At 33.0% G+C, this 23,004-nt stretch overlaps 1 protein-coding gene across 1 annotated transcript; it reads right to left on the minus strand.

The window, feature by feature from the left end:
• Positions 1–4,475: 4,475 nt before the first annotated feature.
• LOC120140075 (bidirectional sugar transporter SWEET5-like) lies at positions 4,476–5,909 on the minus strand. The gene is given in 7 exon segments (XM_039155127.1): positions 4,476–4,613; positions 4,737–4,856; positions 4,942–5,103; positions 5,186–5,305; positions 5,307–5,400; positions 5,738–5,774; positions 5,867–5,909. Coding segments are annotated over 7 exon segments (699 nt in total). The 3' UTR covers positions 4,476–4,490.
• Between the last annotated feature and the right edge of the window lie 17,095 nt (positions 5,910–23,004).

The raw sequence follows: 23,004 nt of genomic DNA on the forward strand, positions 1-23,004 counted from the left end.
TCTTAAGATTTAGAATTTCTTGAGGTGATTTCATTAATCAAACTCATAAAGACATTTTAGTCATTTGATTCATGATATATTTTGGTAATTCAATTTGATAAAGGTAAGAAGTGATTTACAGTATTTCAAATTTCAAGTATCTTTATCAGGCTTCCAAGTCTGATCGAATTGTATCGATCCCAATATCTGAGGTAGAGTAACTTCACGAATATTCATTTCCTATTATTGACTGCACTATAAAGTTGAATTGATCATCTTCAGAACCATCATTTGACGAATCTTGAGGAGATGAATGTGTATCCAAACTATTTTATTTTATTCTTATATGTAACAGTCGTAAGCATGGCTGATATGCATGGGACGTGTTTCAACCCTTAGGGGTGATACAACCTTTATTTATATTTTTATCAATATATCCAAAATATATCCAAAGACATTCACTTATTCTAAACCATGAAGGTATTTAGATCATTTCGGTACTTGACGTTAATTTAGTCATTTCAGGACTCGAGGGTATTTCATTTATTTTGAAATACAATGATATTTTGATTATTTTAGGGTTTTAGGGTTATTTTGGTCATTTTAGCTTTTAGGGTATTTCAGTTATTTCATTCAACCATTTAATTCAATCTTGTCAATTCTTTCAGTCATTTCGAATAACCCTGACAATAAGAGTACTTTCGATAAGTTAGTATTTGAGTGTTTACTCATAAATAAAAAATTTGGGTCTAGTGCTTTCTTAGAGCTTACGAACTGATAACCAAAATTTAAAGATTATGATGTTAAACGCTTCAGTGGTTAATCACGGAACTTGGAATTGTTCCTTATCAATCTTCTAATTCCTTATACGAGACATCAGAGTTTTATTCAGTTACTTATTTTTACCCAATTCAGATCGAGGTTAGAAATAATTAACTATATAGTTGAGACCAAACATATTCATCCATGCACTTAACAATACCAATATGTACCGTAAAATATATATAGAGTAGTAAAATATTACCTCGATTCTTGAGCTACACCGGTCAAACATTTAAACTTTATTTGATCGCTTTCAAACTTGAATCCAATGTCCAATAATATCTTGGATACATATAAACATAAATTACATCAGAAACGGGGCTTAATTACAAAAAAATGATCGAATCGGGAGGTTAATCAGTGAAAAACAACTTACTGAGTTTGAATTTGGTGAAACAGACTCAGGACATCGAAAAACATCAGGAAAGGTGTTCCCGAAAAAAGTCAACGGTCGGTCAACGAGCAACAATCGGTCAACGGTCAATGCATGGTCAATAGCTCCGCTCGGCGTGGCTCGGCTCGGTCCAGACCGGTCCAATCGGTTCAGCCAATCAACAAACTCTCTTGGTTGATAGATGACGCCCACGTGCAGGGAGCAGCAAGTGCGACGGCTTTGGTCCTCAGTTCGGTGCGAAATGTTTTAGTCTTGTAGATCGGTACCTCAGGAGTCTTGTGTATGTGTTATTTTACGACAAAACACGACAGAGTGTGAAATTTTAAAATTATCAAACATTTTCCAACGATGACAGGCGAGTGACAATGGCAGAGCAACGCGAGGGGATATTATCTGTTAGAGTCTGTTCACAAAACGTCGGGAGCACATGGAAGGTGGCGGTGTTGTGAACGGACGCTGAGATCGGTCGGAAATGTTGAAAATCTGAATGAGATAACTTGAAATTTGACGAATCTTTGCTGGCTTTCTAAGACAAACGACGAGGCTTCTCAGAGTGTGGCAAGTTGGGTTTTGGTCACGAATCGACGACATATACACCGATTGTGGCTGTGTTCATCACTTGTGGCCGGAGAGTAAATGATGAGAGGGGCGACAAACGAGGGCTTGTTTCAGCTGATGAGGGTTTTGTTTGGGAATTAAATATTATACATATATGATAAAATAACATATTTATTAATTTAAAACTTAAATAGTAACCTAGTCTAATGGTAGAGGCATGGTTGACCATGTCTTAGGCTAGCCATGCCCCTTTTTTTTATTTAGAATGGATGGGTAAAATTGGTGTTAGGTCCCTAAAATGATTTGGAGTTTACAGAATGACCCCAAATAATCCAAAATTTAGCAATTTGGTCCCCAATTTTCTTTTAAATGACTTAAATTTTTTAATACTTCTCTATTTAATATTTTAATTAATTTGGGGTTACATTTTGTATTGGCTATTGTGGATATTTTCTATATGTTTCTTTGGTGGGGGAGTCGTTTTCTGTTTGTTTTGATCTATTTCCTTGGTGTGCATCAGTTTAGGGTATTTCCTTTTGGTGTAGTTTTGTTCTGTTTTTGTTACCGAATTGAATGTACTATTTTTCTCCATTTAGGTTTAGGGAGGTTTTAATGAAGCATTATGTGTGTGTGTGCACGAGTCTTGTTCAAAGCATAATAATAAAGTAGAAAACTAATAAGAATTAAGGACAACAAAGTTCAACAGAAACCAAACATTTTATTCAATAAAAGTGGAATTGAAATGCCCATTTTGTAGTTTTATAAAACCAAGCATAAAGTATGAGTGCATCATGCCCGACATGCATCCCATTACATCGGAACCTACGAATGTATTCAATCACAGTGAATTTCGGATATAAATACGTGACAGGAGTATTCGAGGCCTACGCGGGGGAGAGAACAAGAAGAAGGAGACCATATTTCCTGAATAAAAGGAAATAACATGCTCAAAGTTAGAAATCAATACTATACATATATATATTAAGCATTTGATTTAATGTTAAATTCAGGACGAACCGGCGATCCCAACTATGGTTCTTATCGTTTCTGTGCTGATCATTTTTACTGCAACTCTAGAGAAGAAAGTAGCTCGAGAAACTTTATTTTTTCTGCTTTTGGAATTCAATTCTTAGAAATGTTAGAATGTGACAGAGTGATGGAGCTTGTAATAAATATATAGTGTTCTTGCATAAGGTTAATTTTTGCTATACTGCTTCAAGTCTGGATCAAAAAGAAACTCTTTGACTTTCCATACATAGAAAGAAGGAAGAAACATTGGTAGACGCAGTTTACGTCAATCTTGCAGTTTTCTTCATGCAACTAATTTTAGTCCCTTTCGGGAAACAAAAGCATCAGTCCGCCGAGAGGGTGGCGGTGAGTTTCTTTCTTTGGATATAATAACTCGTGGGGATAAAATACTAAATATAACTTCAACTTTTTTCTCATCAAAGTCGTGCATTTTCTTAATCAAACATGAGATGCTAAAACCAACAAAAACACAAATAAACTTAGCATTGGGACTCCAAGGAAATCACCATCACGCACAAAACATACATCACCTGTCCACTTCGGCTTAGCAAGTGAGAGCAAGCATAATTCAGCAAGCAAATCTTATAATTTCCGTCGCTTTTCCGAACATCTCTTGCACCAGGACAATGAGTCATTCTAACAGAAGGCCACACGAACAACTTCCTAGAACGAATAAATAACTCCAAGAAACTTAATTGCTGAAATTTCAACAAGACGGGTAAGGTAGAGCCAAGAGGACCCCAGAACATAGCTAACAATCCAATTAAGACAATACAACCATTTACGGACATGATTTATGTTAGTGGGACGACCTTATAGGGAAAAACGATTTCATGTATGGTGGATGAATTTATAAAATTTGAAGTAATGGAGACTTTATAAAATTATAGGGTCGAAATATTTTTTAATAAAAAATACAAAACAAATATCTAAAATATATAGGATACCTAGGTAAGTAAAGGGAGGCTTCCCACCTTACACCTACACACTTGTGCCATTACCTTAACTTTTCACCTCCACTTCAACTCCAACCAAGCATGATTTTTTACAGTTCATGCTCAAACCAGCACAAACTTCAAAGCAACAAGCAAATTCTTCACATTCAACATAAATTCACTGTAGACTTAAAAAAATAGAATGTATCGTCCGCAAATTGAAGATGAGTAAAGGAGTGACTTGTAATACATTTTGGATGCCGCTAAATGCCTTGTTAGAAATTAATCCTTTCTATTAATGTATCATGTATCACTATAATAGGAATTAACGATTTAATGACTAAAATGTAACAAATTGATAACAAAAGTGATTGAAACGTTAATTTAAAAAGTTCAGTGAAAAACATAAAAAGAAAACCAAACAAAAGTAACATTGTTAAAGTTTATTTTAGGGTTTAGGGTTAAGTGATAAGCGTTACTTGAAGCATTGTTAAATATTATCTACATTAGGGGATGGTGGGTTGTGGTTCATATATCTGAGTATAATAGTCATATTAAAGCCCAATATGAAGCAGAAAACTAACAAGAATTAGGGGCAAAAACAGAAAGCAGAGATTTTTGCAATAAAAGTGGAACTGAAATGCAAGGTACAAATGTTCGTTTAAACAATCCTGTCTAAACAATTCTTAAAACCAGGTACCGAAAAAACAAGAACATCCACTAAAAAGGAGAAGCATGAGCAACACACTCAATCTCAGAACTCGATGGAGTTGTCAAATCTCGGAAAGTTGAACCTTTTGAGTCGCTTTTTCATCGTCATCCCAATTGGTTTTATAGAACCAAGCATAAAGTATGAGCTGTATCATGCCTGACAGGCTTCCCAATCCATTCGGAATCTGCGAATGTATTCAAAACACAAGTGATATCGGATATATAATATATGTGACACGAGTATTTGAGGAGAATATAGCACTAAAGAGAGAAGGGGAAGTATTCAAGTGGAGCTTGTAGAGAGTTACCAAGACATTAATATCAAATTTGAGCAATGCATAAATCATCCAAACAATTCCATTCAAGACGTTGAAAAGGGAGAGAGTGAATGGCATGTACTTGACGCTCTTTGTCTTAATCACCATACTCTGCCAAAACATGAACATATCATCAATAGAAAATACAACAAATAATATCAAAACTATAGGAGAGTTTAAAATTATGAACACGTACCATGACCGTCAATGGCGAAACATACATTCCAATGTTGAAGACCACGCACAATATTCCCACAAACATGGACCTTTTCTTGGTGGTTTTAAACACAATCAATGTAATCACAACTACAGCTGCCATGAAGATGGCTTCGAGCAAAATGCATAACAAGATCCTTCTCTGCAAACAAAAGCAAAATTACGTAAACTTTCACTTATCTTAGACATGATCGATGGAAAAATGGTAAAAGAAAGACACTAACTCGCTTCTTGTGTTGGAGTAGATGAAGAATGGTTACGTAAACGGTCTCAATGAAGAGACCAATGGCATTGATGGTAATGATCAAAGTGCTATCGGGATGGACAATGGGGAGACCGTAGAAAAACCCACATCATGCAGTTCAACACTGTTGCTAGATATGGATCTGGCTTGAAGTCTTGAACTGATTTAGCTTTGTATATCTTAAAGAACGTTGGCCTACTCGTAAAAAACAAGAATAAGAATCATAGCAATCAATTTTCAAGTATTGTTTTCGATATATTCTGTAAAGGGTTAGGATCAAATTATACCTAATGTAAAATTTTTAGATTTACATCTTTTTATAATCGTTGGATAAGTAAAAACAAACTATTAAGATTATATTTTTTCCAGGAAATATCTTTTTATTATTAATCTTAACAGTATATTTTCACTCACTTAACAATTTTAAAAATATAAACTACAAAATTTCATAAGGCGTAATCGAATCTGCCTTTTTGTGAAACCCAAAAGTAATAAAAAGTTAAAAGCATCAATTAGGTATGTTGGAGCCTACACGGGGGAGAGAAACAAGAAGCAGGAGATGATATTTCCTGGATGAAAACAAATAACATGCTAAAAGTTAGAAAATAATACTATATATATAGAATGAAGCATTTGATTCGATGGTAGGTTTAGGACGAACCGATGATCCCAACGATAGTTCTTAGTTCATCTGTGCTAATCATTTTTACTGCAACTCCGTAGAAGAAAGTAGATGGAGAAACTCTTTTTCTTTTCTGGCTTTGTGTAATGAGTAAGTGATATATAGTAGTTCTTACAACTCTGGATCGACAAGGAACTCTAACTTTCCTTACATGACAAAAAAGGAAAGAAAAGCTTGGTCTGACGCAGTTTACGTCGAACTAGCAGTTTTTTAATGCAACTAATTTTAGCAGTTTCTTTCCTTGGATGTAATAGTAACTGATGGCTAAAATACTAAAATAACTTCAACTACTTCACTATTTACAACTAAACCTTTCATTTTCAACTCATCACAAGATATAGAGATGTCAAAATGAACTATATTACCTTAAAACGTACACCAAAAACCCCTACCCTATTTAAACTTGATTTATCTTAATGGACAAACTTGAATTGGATTAAAGTTAAATTGATCGAAGCTTGTAATATTCCAAGATTATAAAATAACGACGGATAAACGATCGTAAAATAATAAGAAAGAAAAAAACATACAAATCTACATAAAAAACTAAGGGAAAATGAGAGAAATTCACTATAAATTTCAAAATTACAAGAGGTTTTGCGACATTTAAAGCTTCGTCTATAATTCTAATTCTTATATTTATTTATGGGTTAATTACTTGATGAAAAATGAAATCTTAGAATATAAAAATCTTCCTCAATACAAAATCATATTTTCACTCAAAATCTAATACAAGAAGAATAGTCGTGTCAGAACGAAATCTGAATTAAAGCCTAACAAGTTCTATCTTGACACGAATTCTATAAGTACAATGTAAGCCGAAAAAAATTTCAATCTTGATGAAAACATAATCTCATCTTCTTCCAAGAAACCTCTTAAGGCTACTAATTAATCAATAAATAATGTCAACCATGTTCGAGCCAAGCTCAAGCATGGATGTGCAAAGTAGCTTATTTTTCACATCGATGAGATCATCATATATTCCAGCTTTGCTCACAACTATATCACTCTGAGAAATATCACGTACAACATGATATCGATCATCAATGATATTTTTATTTTTATTTTTAGCCATATATAACTCATTACTCTCATTTAATCTCTATGGAGTTCTAGTTTCTTTCCTATACTTATCATCGACATTAAAAAACTGTGAAGAAACAATATCATCATTGACGTTATTGATCCTCGTGGCCAAATTGGTTCTACTTTTCTTCCCAATTTTTTTATACGCACATGTTTTCAATTTTGCTAATACTTTGTTCAACACAAAATACTCTTTCAATCTCTGACGAAGAAGAGGAATTAGTAGTTGAATAACCTAAAACTATTGAACCCTACATAACATAAAATTTGAACTTTCAACATAATGAAATAGTCTTTACATATTCTCGAGGGTAACTAGATCTTTTACCAAGGCTTAACTCATAAATACTAAAGTCTTCTGGTATTCTCTTAAAGTTCTATGCTTTCGTATTCATTTCTGATCATTAATAATCATTTTTGGTAACTAGGGACAATCTAATAATTTTTTTAAAATTTCTACCTGAATACTTAATTCAACATCCAAACATGACATGTGAATCATCATAATTATGAAAGTCATGAAACATTTCAGAATTCGAGTTTTACTAACTTTAATTTCTTGAATTCGAGCTTACTACCTTTAAACCTTAGCTTCTACCATATTTCTCATGAAGACCAGTGGTCCAAATCACAAACACGATCCTAAATAATTTTCCTTGAGATAAAAATTCATTAATAATTTCATAGGCCTAATCAATGGAATTAAAAGCTGTTATGTCCAATTTAATATCTAATTAATGAACTTAGGGATTGAATTGGAATAATTGAAACTGTTGGGCCACAATTAATAACTAAATTGCAAACTAGAGGAACAATTGAATCCTCCATGTTAGGTCGGGTTGATACGCGGGTCTCCCACACTCAAAACTACGTCGTTTTGATTTGGCTATAAAATCTCACTTTCTTTTTTTCTCCATTTTTCTTTTTTCCCTTCACCGAAATTATCTACAACACTCTCATCACTTAACTCGTTGGCCAGCCATTGGTCATCGATGCTCATCACGTCAATCATCGTCATCGGTGGCCATCCTCAGTCATAACTTCAAGGTTGGACCTTTAAGGTCCCCTAAGCATTATTTCGGGGTTCATTTTCCCCCAAAACATCCCCTATCACCATATATTTATAAAAAATTGTTTGGCTCTTCTCACCCCTTTTCTCTCTGATCATCAATGTGAGTTGTCCGATGACACTGCCTTCAGGCTATATGTGGTTCCTGGAGATGCGAGGAGCATCCACACTGTTGGGATCTCTTGAATGCCTCATGGATCGTCGGAAATCAAGTCTTTTTTTATATATTTTTTGCTTATGTCAAACTATTATTTTTGTAGGTGAATCATGGTTACACATGAGGAAGGACGACCACTGTCACTAGTCGCAATGGCAGATCTAGAAATTAAATGATGGGGTTCAAAATTTTAATATCCTATTCTAAAAATTTTGGGTATGAAAATTCCTTAATTTTTTTCTATTCTCATTATCAAATTAAACTAAATTTAACAATTTTCTAAAAAGAATGAGTATGCTTTGGCTCCCCTAGGGAGCCATGTATATCCGCCCCTGCCTGGTCGTCGTTGTTGCTGTGTAGTCATCTATTCAGCTATTGGCTGACTGTTCGTTTGGCTACCGGCTTGTTGTTTGACTGGTAAACTTACTGATGTTGAGGGGTTGGGTGAACTGTTGGGGTTCATTTTGGTTGGATCCACTATTCCGATGTTGGAACAAAATCAAGTTGCATAGGTGTAACTAGGTTGGGACTTGTAATAGGTCAGGTTAGGGTGATTATAGGGCGTTTATTATTTGATTTTAATCAAATTAATCGACCTAATTGAATTAGTTTGATTAATCACCAAATTAATTTTGTCGGGGAAAGATTAATTTTTCTAATACTAAAATCAAATCTTCATCTTTAAAAGTTTCATCCATGTCCGTCAAGTCTTCCACTAACTCATTAATAGTAATTATGTGTTATGTTGATGTTTTATTGATAATTAAATCAACCTTTCTCCATCGGGAGAAAATTATAAAAGTTTCTCTTCAAGAATTTTTGCTCCAATACTTTCGCAACTTACAGGTAAAACTCTTGTTCTCATAGTCATACTTCACCTCCTTGGAATGATAAAAACAAATTGTATTGTTCGTCAAACGATTCATTTTCTTCATTTTATTCTTCATATATGTGGAATTTTTAATGGTGATTTCTAGCTGTTGTTAAAATAGAGTGTCTTGCATCTCTGATTGCTATACTGAAATCATTAGATTTTTCAAACAACTCCACCAAAAATTTTATATTCGACATTATCTTCCTCGTCAATTTAGATGAAGAGCTTCATGTTTCATCTGATCTAACTTTTGCTGTCATTTCAACGCCAACACGTTCACACAAAAAGGGAGGTAATCACAAATAATATAACTTTCTCAGCCATAACTTTTCTAGTACTGTCACAAAACTGATCTGAAATGTCAAAATTGTAATTATCAAAATGTACAATGAACAAATTTGTCAAATTATTGGATATTGAGATACAATAAAAACTTAATATTAAACAAATAAATAAATATGGAGAGAACAAACAAAGGATGAGTCCGAGAAGCAGATGAGTTTGTGTTGCCAACAGCAGGAGAGTGAGATTAACATGATTTTAGATTTGGAACCTTGAGTTTAGTGTCAATATATATATATATAATCGAGGCGAGTTAAAAAATTTCAAATTATTCAAGTCGATGAGTCTTAATTTATAACTTGAATTGAGTCGAGTTAAATTGTTTAAATTTTTATTTAAATTTAATTTTAAATATTTGTAATGTTATGGTACAATTTAAATGATTTTCTATAACCATATACGATATACATATATTGTTCTTCATATGCAATATGCATATATCATACAGAGTTGAGGAACTCAAGTCAAACTTAAAAATCAATCTATTAATCACTAAAAATTTTAAGTTATTCGAATTATATTTTATAACAGCTCGAATTTGAAATTTTTAAGTCGAGTTTATGAAAGAACGATTCAAGTCGAGGTTTTTAGCATCGAGTTGAGTTACAGAGTTTGGTTTTTTCGAGACGAGTTTTATTCACTCCTACCTACATCGATTTTGGCTATGACTTGGTACTCCACTGCATCTAATATTCTAATGTCTACATACTCGATCATTTCCATAATGTTCAAATTGTTTTGTTCTCTCCCAACCAATTAGTTTGGTACATTTTGAATAAATTTACTTAGTAGTTTAGGGTTTACTAACGACCTTAAATAAGTTAAAATATATATTAAAAAAACTTATGTTTCAATTTTTTCAGGTTTTATGCATTTCTATTTTCCATTTGAATTGTTATCCTGATAATACCAGAAGTAGCAAGTCATTATTAATGGAATTATTCACCTTTTTTTTTATAAAAAAAAAGTACTACTAAGGTCATTAGGAGCCTATAAGCATGCATATATCCTTTAAATTAATAGCCACCACTCCGCAGCCTAGTGGTTCCTGGCCCATGTACTCAAGTTTCCAGCACCTCCTATCCTCGACCCCCAAATTTACCCTGGCAATTAAATTTATTTAAATAAAAAATGAGTTTAAGAAATATGAAAATCCAAACATCATATAGGATCATGTTAAGTAACACAACACTAGGTGTGAAAACTAAAATATTAAGAGGCAAAAGTTTTTTCTTTCCCTTCACACGTTTGGAACTAAACTGAGTAGTCCCAAATCTGAATCCCATCAGAGTGCACCAAAAATGTCAAAAACAAAAAACTTGAAAGAAAAAAAACTTGAACCCAAGATAATCCAAACATAAAAATCATGATAAAATGGTTGCATAAGATCTAAAATAACCTAAAACAGCCCTACCCTAAACAAATCAAATCTGACAGGATGCAATCCAAAAGAGACCTTACTTGAAATATCTGACACAGGCCAACCAATTTGCCGCATCTAAAGAATATCAATTAGCTATCAATGTTCCACCTTTTGAGTTACAATTCAAACTGGAAGAAAGTACCCTCTCTACCCGATCAATAATTCCTAAAACTAGAATTTACGAGTTGACTGCGATCCCAAACATCCTATATTACAACCCTAACCCGCCAAATTGTTCTGCTACCTTTGCCATTAGAAATTAGACAATTATTCCCTTAATGTCCTACAGCAAATAACTACAACAGTTTTATGGCTGTCCAAAAGGTTTAATATTCATGTTAGAAGTTTTAATTTGTGGAATGGAATATAGGAGCAAGGAAGAAGATTAAACGCACTGTTATTCACCCTAAATAGTTACACTAGGTACTAGCAAGGCTACTTGACATCAAATTTGAATTTACTTTTTTCCAGCGAAGATTCTTAGAAATTTAGCAATTTCAGCATTACTGCAATACTCCAAATACAGCTAATCTTAAACTACTATCAACAGTCAAATAATACATCTATTCTCTAAAACATACTTATACTTAGTTTCTGTGAGATTTGAAACCCGAGTTTATCTTTTTTCTGTTGGCAAGTACTTATGTAGGTCCTTAAAAATCATTTCAGAAGCTAGGATGATGAGTTAAGCTTTGAGAAAAGTTAAATTAAACCCCTCCTAGCAAAAACTCAACTGAGAAGAAGTTTCCATGTTTTCTTGAACTGATAAGAAGTTTCCATGTTTTCTTGAACTGATAAGAAGTTTCCCTGTTCTTTTTTTTTTTTTAAAATCAAAATGGGAAGCCTCACAAAGTTTCATATGGCCTGTTCAAGCATGAAACCTTAGGAAATATCTGAAGACCAAATAAAATTACGGGGTTTTCCCTTTTTCTTTATCTAGTTTAGCTAAAGAATGACTATTTTATTTACCTCTCAATTCTATAAATATATGGGCTAATTTAACTCGAACTTTTCTTGATAGGTTTTTCCCAGCAGCAAAAGCAAGCAAACTAAGGAGAAGTATTCTTGGAATAAAAAAAGAATGGAGAATTGCTTTACGATTATTGTGAGCGATTTAAGAAGCTATGTGCAAGTTGTCCACAACACGAATTATCTAAGCAAACACTCCTCTAGTATTTCTATGAAGGGCTGCTTCTAATGGAGATAAAGACTATAGATGCTGCTAGTGGAGGAGCTCTTGTAAACAAAACACCAGTTGCATCAAGGGAATTAATTTTAACAATGGCTGACAACTCTCAATAGTTTGGCACTTCAAGTGAACCAGTTGACGGGTTCACGCAATAATTACTATTTCCATGGAAAACAAAATCGATAAGTTAACTAGCGTAGTTAATTCTTTAGTTGTAGGGAAAATTTGACTAGCAAGAGTATGCAAAATATGAACAATGTCAGATCATCCGACAGACTACTATCCAATGTTAAAGGAGGAAACTGGCGCCGAAGTAAATGTTATAGGGAACTTTTCGGGACCTCACCAAAAACCCTATAACTTACCTATAATCCAAGATGGATAGATTGTAACCCGCCCAACCCGTACCCAACCCGGATACGAGTCCGAGGTGTCACATTGACTTTTCAAAACTATTACTTTTTCCAAAAGAATGAAATTGTGATTTTTTTATTCAAAATGCATAATTTATACAATTTAAATCAAAGAGTTTACAAAACTTATCAAAGCTTATACAATTCAAATCTTTTAACTACATGTCAACTATATTATATATAACAAAATACATATTATTCATTTCTCTTCTGATCTGATCTTCGGTAAGGAGAAACTGACCTGTCTTACTCTTCATCGATCCATAAACTCGTCGAAACCTACGTGTGAAACACTCACACGCTAAGTCATTGACTTAGTGAGACATGTAAATACATAATGTAAACTATAACTAATTAACAAATGCATGTACATAACATACCACACAATGTTCATATACACACATAGATCATTAATTCCTTTTATCCTATAAACCTGTACTTATCATTTCTATACACATCATAAAACAAGTAGATCATTTCACAATATAGCACACATAGTATCAAGCCAAGTTTATTTATTTATTCTCTTTAAAGCCCATATATACTTATGAGAACTTAAGGTATGCGATTACATAGAGGTTGTGCACATATGCTGTCACCACAGCTCATATAATTCCCACGAGGGGCACGTAGAATTTGTCTCGAATGACTACTATGTCCCGAAGGACCACTATGTCCTGAAGGACCACTATATCCTGAAGAATTTAAGAACCATATACATATTTCAATTGACCAAATAAGTGTACCGAAGTACCACATATATGTTCCAAAGGATTACATATATGTCCCGAAGGACCACGTAGAACCCTCGACTCTTGGCATGCCAACTATACCCCTAGCTCTCATAACACATAACATGGGCATTATGATTTATCTTATCACACATTCACATAATCATATAGTCTCATATTCATTTCACATAGCTCATTATCACATTTTTCATATGATCACATAGTCACGTAGACACATAAATCACTTACACGTAGAATATTTTCATATAATTCACATATCATGTTCTTGTATTCATATAATATATAATCACATAGATTACTTTCATCTATCTCTTGTCATATGTCTTATCTCTTATGTTCATATATCACATGTTCATATATATATATATATATATATCATGTAACATTCTCATAGAGTCACAATTCTTGACATTCATATAGACATGTAATCACATATACATGCATTCACATAGATCACATATGGATATGAACTTAACATCTAAACATATGCATTTAATCATATATATCTAGCATCATATCACTGTATACTTATGTTCCATGTATCCATATAACCTAATATTGGAATTAGACTCATCACAAGTCTTAGTTTATGTACATAACTTAATCCTAATATCATGTACTCACCTTGGTCTGAATTGCCAAATTCCAAGCTCTTGATTCCTTCTCGTAATTCTTACTTTAACGACCTATTCAAACTTTGCATTCGATCAATATCTACACAAATATAATCCAATGAATATCGGGATTGAATTACTTGACAAAATTCATATCAAAACAACTAAATAAAACACTAATTTCCACTTTCATGTTTTGAAGTATCGGTACCACCCTAACAATATCGGTACCACCCTAACAGTACCGATACTACCCTTCAAGGGTATCGATACCTCCTTATGGTACCGATACCAATCTGGCATTCGATGTTTCAAGGGTATCGATACCATCCTTAAGGTACCGATACTACCCTTACAGTATCGATACCTCTTCAACATGTATCGATACTACTCTTACAAAATACTCATATTTAACCCAAGAAGTATCAGTATTGTTCATAAGGGTACCTATACTCAAAGCCCATAATGACAATTTTCACTTCGAAAATCAACCCCAAAAGCTTCCCAAATCTTTATATTCATCACCCTCAAGCTTTAAAACTCACCTTTTGACTTCCACACCAATTTGTATTCATTTACCACTCTTAATTATCCAAATTCCCATTTGAACACTTAAATCTTAAAATCACACCAAGATTTCAATCATGTTATTAACCAATTCTAACACTCCTAACTCTTAATTTAGAACATTGACAAGTCAAAAATCTCATCAAAACTCTAAAAACCACACCATATCAAAAATTCATCTTAAAACCCATTTTACAAATCCCTTCCTAATTCACTCATCTTATTGTTTAAATCCTATATAAGTTTTCCTTAAGCTTATATAACACCCAAAGAATCAAAACCCACTTAGAAATCCAAGAATTAAACAACAAAATTAAACTCACCTTTGGAGCTGGAGCAACCGTGAAGAAGAAAGCAAGAATAAAAGAGTTCCAGATAATTTTCCCAAACACCCACGTGTTAAATATAACACAACCAATAAATTTTTAATTATTTCTTGTCAAATGACCATTATACCCTTCTATCTTTCCATATTTACTAATCAATCATACTCATAAAATTTTCAATTAAATCTCTAAACTTTTTAATTCTTTGAAATCAGACTTCAAAGTTTCAAAACTTACATTTTAGTCATTATCCCTGATTTTAGGGTATTACAAATCTCCCCTCCTTTAAGAAAATTCATCCTCGAATTTTCACTGCACCTATAGATAAAGATACTGTCTACACATATATTATTCATATTCTCATGTTACCTCTTCAATTTAATCTTTCGTGTTATCACTAATAACTTAGCTCTCACTACTTCAATTCTTCAACTACCTTTTCCCTTTATACTTCCTTATCATTTCACTTATCATATAGGCAATAACATAAATTCTTATCACTCAAAATCATAACTCAATCAGTTCCCTCATCAATCTCTAATTGCCTTGTAATAATAACCAAACTTTTATTCTCTTGTCATTCAACTGCATCTTAAACTTCCCTTAATACCTATAAATCATTCTTTATCTATATGACTACATTTACTTGACCAAGAAACATAACCTTAACTCTTCATGATAGATAATCAATACATAAACTTTGCAAAATCAAACAATCTTTCATATCACCTAATGTACTTTTCTTTCTTCTAATCAAACTTATAATTTATACCTTAATATAATACATGATCCTTTAAACTTCATCCTCTTCATTTTCTTATCTCATTATTTTCCATAAATCAAGATCTCCTTATAACATAGGTCATATATTTTCCTTCATGCTCAGATACTCCTTTCATATCACTTATATGTATCCCTGATCATAAATTTTAATCGCATTTTCATCATTATGATATTCAACACTACTTTCATAAACCTTATTCTTTGTACAATCATTGTTCAAATCACAATACACATATCCCTTTTTATTATCTTAAACTCTTGTTATCAATCCTTAGCTTCACTCAAACATACGAATCCTCACCTCCTTTGTTATATCACATTTATATGATCAAATATACAACTATATCCAGACCCACTTCATATTTGGTTATCTTAACCTGACAATATCTTAAAATCTTATAACTCCAATACATTTTCCATTACATAATCTTATTAGCCAACACTAACTCTTTCCATCTAGAATGCAAACCCTTATCATATCCAAACTTTTGCTTATACACAATATTATTCCTCTGTTTCAAATTCATAACTTTGGTTTCATTTATCTCATAAACTTGTCACTGATGCACTTATTCTTGAACTGTTCTACAAATTCTAACCACATCATTTGATCTTTTAACGTTCTTATGGTGACACTTGTTCACCATATTATATCTTATCCACGAAATAACGAGACTACTCCCTATTACTTTTATGATTCAAAATAGTATAAACCTTCTAACGCTATTCTAACATGATTTCAACTTTTTGAAATCAACCATTGATCTTACGAGACACTTCCTGAGGTGTCCGCTCTTCATCCTACCTGGCCAGGGCAGGTGAATTGCTACCGCCATCAGTTTCACCTCTCGTTTTTCTTCGAAATTTTCATAATTAGATTTCTACCATATCATAATAATCTTATTATATTAACAAAACATCATACTCTTTACCCTATTAGATCATAAAGTTTTCACTTTATATTGGCATGTACACATTTTAAAACTCATTTAACTTCGGTTTAAGCCTAGAATCGGTTAAACCTTAGCTCTGATACAATTAAATATAACACCCCCAACCCGTATCTGACCCGGATATGAGTCCGAGGTGTCACATTAACTTTTCAAAACTATTACTTTTTCCAAAAAAATGAAATTGCTAATTCTTTATTCAAAATGCATAATTTATACAATTTAAATCAAAGAGTTTACAAAACTTATAAGAACTTATACAATTCAAATCTTTTAACTATATGTTAACTAGATTCTATATAACAAAATACATATTATTCATTTCTCTTCTGATCTGACCTTCGGTAAGGAGAAACTGACCTGTCTTGCTCTTCATCGATCCATAAGCTAGTCGAAAGCTACGTGTGAAACACTCACATGCGAAACTGACTTGTCTTGCTCTTCATCGATCCATAAGCTCGTCGTTGACTTAGTGAGACATGTAAATACATAATGTAAACTATAACTAATTAACAAATGCATGTAAATATCATACCACACAATGTTCATATACATACATAGATCATCATTAATTCATTTTATCCTATGAACCTGTACTTATCATTTCTATACACATCATAAAACAAGTAGATCATTTCACAATAGAGCACACATAGTATCAAGCCAAGTTTATTTATTTATTCTCTTTAAAGCCCATATACACTTCTAAGAACTTAAAGTATATGAGTACATAGAGGTTGTGCACATATGTTGTCACCACAGCTCGTATAATTCCCACTAGAGGCACGTAGAATTTGTCCCGAAGGACCACTATGTCCCGAATGACCACAATATCCCGAATGACCACTCCTTAAGAACCATACACCTATTCCAATGGATCAAATAAGTGTACTGAAGTACCACATATATGTTCCAAAGGATTACATATATGTCCCGAAGGACCACGTAGAACCCTCGACTCTTGGTATGCCAACTATACCCCTAGCTCTCATAACACATAACATTGGCATTATGATTTATGTTATCACACATTCACATAAGCACATAGTCTCGTATTCCTTTCACATAGCTCATTATCACATTTTTCATATGATCACATAGTCACGTAGACACATAAATTACTTACACGTAGAATATTTTCATATAATTCATATATCATATGTTCTTGTATTCATATAACATATAATCACATAGATTACTTTCATCTATCTCTTGTCATATGTCTTATCTATTATGTTCATATATCACATGTTCATATCATATATATATCATGTAACATTGTCATATAGTCACAATTCTTGACATTCATATAGATATGTAATCACATATACATGTATTCACATAGATCACATATGGATATGCACTTAACATCTAAACATATGCATTTAATCATATATATCTAGCATCATATCACTGTATGCTTATGTTCCATGTATCCATATAACCTAATATTGGAATTAAACTCATCGCAAGTCTTAAGTTCCGTACATAACTTAATCCTAATATCATGTACTCTAAATTCTTACTCTAACGACCTATCCGAACTTTGCTTTCGATCAATATCTACACGAATATAATCCAATGAATATCGGGACTGAATTAATTGAAAAAATTCATATCAAAGCAACTAAATAAAACACTAATTTCCACTTTTATGTTTTAAAGTATCGGTACCACCTTGACAGTATCGATACTACCCTTCAAGGGTATCGATACCTCCTTATGGTACCGATACCAATCTGGCATTCGATGTTTCAAGGGTATCGATATCATCCTTAAGGTACTGATACTACCCTTACAGTATCAATACCTCTTCAACAAGTATCGATACTACCCTTACAAAATACTCATATTTAACCCAATAAGTATCAGTATTGTTCATAAGGGTACCAATACTCGAAGCTCATAATGGACATTTTCACTTCAAAAATCAACCCAAAAGCTTCCCAAATCTCCTATATTCATCACCCTCAAGCTTTAAAACTCACATTTAGACTTCTACACTATTTAGTATTCATTTCGACTCTTAATTATCCAAATTCCCGTTTGAACACTTGAATCTTAAAATCACACCAATATTTCAAATATGTTATTAACCAATTCTAACACTCCTAACTCTTAATTTAGAACATTGACAGGTCAAAAATCTCATCAAAACTTTAAAAACTACACCATATTAAATATATATCTTAAAACCCATTTTACAAATCCCTTCCTAATTCACTCATCTTATTTTTTAATTTTTATATAAGCTTTCCTTAAGTTTATATAACACCCAAAGAATCAAAACCACTTAGAAATCCAAGAATTAAACAACAAAATTAAACACACCTTTGGAGTTGGAACAACCTTGAAGAAGAAAGCAAGAAGAAAAGAGTTCCAGATAATTCTCCCAAACACCCACGTGTTAAATATAACACAACCAATGAATTTTTAATTATTTCTTCTCAAATGACCATTATACCCTTCTATCATTTTATATTTACTAATCAATCCTACTCACAAAATTTCTAATTAAATCCCTAAACTTTTTTTAATTCTTTAAAATCAAATCCCAAAGTTTCAAAATATACATTTTAGTCATCAACCCTGATTTTGGGATGTTACATAGATCATTCAAATATGAGATATGGAAAAAACCCAATACCGAATCAAGCCTATCAGCAAAGGCCCCCACAAACGTTTCAACCATAAAAATCCTCTCTGGAATCATTTGTTGAACGTTTGGTCTTGACCCAAAAAAAAATCCATAATTGAACTGAGATCCATCTTTAAGAGATGGACAAATAAATGAGCCAACTAAATCAAACAGTGGGAAGGCTATAATCACAAGAGAAGTTACATTCTCAAACAAAGTCAAATCGGAGAGAGAATATAAGCTCCATCACTCAATGAAGTGGTACAGTAGTGGAACAACCAATCTCAGAAGTAGTAGGATCAAATCCCCAAATGAATGAAGAAGATTTGAAATCTCAAATAGAAGAAGAAGTAGTTGGTACAGACCCCTAAGGAAAAGAAGATTGATGAAAATCCACATAGAAAGAAGAAAGAAGTTTCAAGGCCCTATCCAATACCATATCCTTATTAAACGCAACCATTTTTTCCTTCCAGATTGGTAAAAAGATACAAACAAGTTGAAGAGAATGAAATATTGGAAGTATTCATGAAGGTTGAAATCAACATACCCCTCATTGACGTAATTCAAAAAATACCAAGGTGTGCTAGATTTCTTAAAGACCTTTGCACTACAAAAAGAAGGCTCACCGGAGCAGAAAAGGTAAATTTGGGAGAGCACGTTTCAGATGTCTTCCAACAGAATCTTCCACCAAAGTTAAAAGGTCAAGGTATGTTTGTTATACCTTACAAAATTGGTAAAGTTGGAATTAAATGTGCAATGTGTGATTTAGGAGTTTCTATAAATATTATACCTTTATCTGTGTACAACTTACTTTCTAATAAGCCCTTGAAGGATGCAATAGTGACAATACAGCTGGCGAATCGATCGATAATATATCCCAAAAGACTCCTGGAAGATGTCTTAGTTAAGGTAAATGGGATTATATTTCTAGTAGATTTTTATGTTATTGACATGGAAAATGACCGAACAAATAATTATTCCAAGATACTTCTGGGTAATCATTTCTTAAAACAACAAATACAAAAATCAATGTAAAAAGTGTAATCTTACAATGGAGTTTGACGATGAGATCGTAAAATTTGATGCATACAAAGCAATACGTTATCTTGATAATGTTGCTAGTATAAACTTTGTTGATGTCATTGAGCCTGCCATTGAAAATTTATAGAAACTAACTTTATTGACAATTTATGCAGGGAATTGGAGGAATTTGACTATGAGACCAGGGAGTTTGAAGAAATTATTTCGGTTAATTCTGATTCATGTTTTTTTCCTTCAAATACTAAGTTGTTACCTTCTGTTTTGCAGGCACTTCAAATTGATTTGAAGAAATTACCAGAGCACTTGAAGTATGCATTTTTGGGAGAAAACGAAACTTTGTCAGTTATTATCTTAAGTAAGTTATCAAAAGAAGAAGATGATAACTTGTTAACAGTGTTATATGCTCATAAAAGAGTAATTGATTGGACTATTGTCGCTATTAAGTGACTTAGTCCCTCAACTTGCATGCACAAAATCAAGATTAAAGAATGAGCAAAACCATCAAGGGAAGGACATCGCCAATTAAATCCACCAATGATAGAAGTTGTGAAAAAAGAAATCCAAAAACTTCTTGATGTAGATGTAATTTACCCAATCTCATACGGTAATTGAGTAAGTCCAGTCCGTGTGGTCCCAAAGAAAACTAGAGTTAGTTCCAACCAGAGTGCATAATGGATGGAGAGTCTGCATCGATTACATGAAGTTGAATTCGTTAACCTGAAAAGATCATTTTCCTATTCCATTTATAGACCAAATGATAGAAATATTAGCTGGTAAATCTCATTATTGTTGTCTTGATGGATTTTCAGGATTTTTCAGATTCCAGTGGCACAAGAAGATTAGGAAAAGACGACTTCACATGTCCTTTCTGCATATTTGCCTATCGGCGTATGCCTTTAGAACTTTGCAATGCACATGTCAAATTCCAAATGTGTATGATTAGTGTTTTCTTTGACTATATCGAAAAAGATATTGAAGTATTCATGGATGACTTCACCGTGTACAATAATTCGTTTAATGAATGTCTATTAAATTTAACAAATGTACTTAGATGGTGCTTAGAATTTAACCTTGTTTTAAATTAAGAAAAATGATAAGAGGTTAATTCTAGGCCATATTGTTTCTTCAAAAGGAATTGTAGTTGATAAAGAAAAAACAGATGTTATACGCTCACTTCCTTACCCCACAACTGTGATAGAAATTCGTTTTTTTCTTGGCCATGTAGGATTTTACCACATGTTTATTAAAGACTTTTCGAAGATAGCATATCTTTTATGCAATATACTTCAGAAGCATCAAGAGTTTAATTTTAATTTGGAATGAAAGGAGCCATTTGATTCATTAAAAGATAAGCATATATCATCCCCAATTGTTCAACAACCATATTGGAATTACCCTTTCGAACTTATGTGTGACACTTCGGATACAAGCGTTGGAGCTGTTCATAGCCTATGCATCTCGAACCTTGGATTCAGCTCAGAAAAATTATTCCACTACGAAAAAAGAATTGTTTGTTATTTCTTTCAGTCAAAAGGTTTTATTATTTAACTCTAAATTTAGACCCTTTTGAATGCCTCCAATAACCCACGGAACGAAAGAAAGAAGAAGGCTTTCGATGCCACTGGATTGAGCAATAGGGATTGATTGGATAAGAACACGCTTGCATGACTTCCAGGATCACAGGGACTAAGTTGCTCGCATGAATATGAATATAGTCATAAAGCCCGGATAGGGGGGCTACTATAATAGCTTTTCCTGATCTCTCCTAAGGCTTACGGGACTGCCTTTCTCAAGCCTCTTCCCGTTATACTCCACCTTTTTCTTTAGCAATTCCATAAGAGGGACCGATAAGGCGCTAACCCTGGTAAGAACCTTCTCAAGTAGGAAATTTTTCCTAAAAATGACTTCAACTTTTTCGCTGAGGTTGGCTCTGGCATATCGAGCACCGCTTTTTCTTTAGCTAGATCTACATTCATGCCTTGTCGATTCACCAAATAACCAAGAAATTTCCCATATGTTACTCCAAAGGAGCACTTCATCGGGTTCTCATCTTTGGCTTGTATTCTCTGCATCTCTGTAGGACTCGACGAAGCACTTCCACATGATCTTTCTTTTGCTTGGATTTATGACTCGAACCCTTTAGAGTAACTCAAGTATTTCCCCATGATGTTATTGAAATTGAAGATAACTCAAGAGTTCAATTTAATGTTAACGGGTCAAATTTTGAAACCATATTATGAAAATACTCATGTTGGTTTGATCGAAGAAATTGAATGGAGGAACCCAAAATCTAAAAACAGGTCATCGAGCTAAACGACGTCAAAACAAAAATATTTTATGGGAGGCAACCATTTTGTTTTATTTTGTTTTCAATAAATTTTATTTTATTTAAATTTCATTCAATTTTTAGTCTATTTTATTTTATTTTTCTCTGAAAAGATTCGAATTTCAATCGAATATACAATCAAGGAGCAGTGTCTTATATTTGGATATAAGTGGCGATGCAGGTTAGCAAAACCCACACCCTCATACAACGCAAGATAGTAACTCCCAAAACCTAATTTTGTTGTCACCTCTAATTTGGGGTCACTTAAATTCTTCTCAAATTTTTTGATGGGTCCACATATCACCATCTCTATCATATTTTTAAACTAAAATCAATCTCATTCCTTTTAAACTTCTCATGGGATCCACCTTACCTTTTACATATCATTATCTAAACCTTTTAAAATTTTAAAACCAACCTCATCTCTATCTCTTTGACCAACTATACTTCCATCTAAAACCAAACACCTATTTTTTTACTCATCTAAATCATATCATTATCCAATATTTTAAATCTTTTAAAATTCAAAACCTCTATCTCAATCCCATCTTTGACAGACCAACTATC

The sequence above is a fragment of the Hibiscus syriacus genome, unplaced genomic scaffold, assembly GCF_006381635.1.
Source record: "Hibiscus syriacus cultivar Baekdansim isolate YM2019G1 unplaced genomic scaffold, ASM638163v2 tig00110781_pilon, whole genome shotgun sequence".
Lineage (NCBI taxonomy): Eukaryota > Viridiplantae > Streptophyta > Magnoliopsida > Malvales > Malvaceae > Hibiscus > Hibiscus syriacus.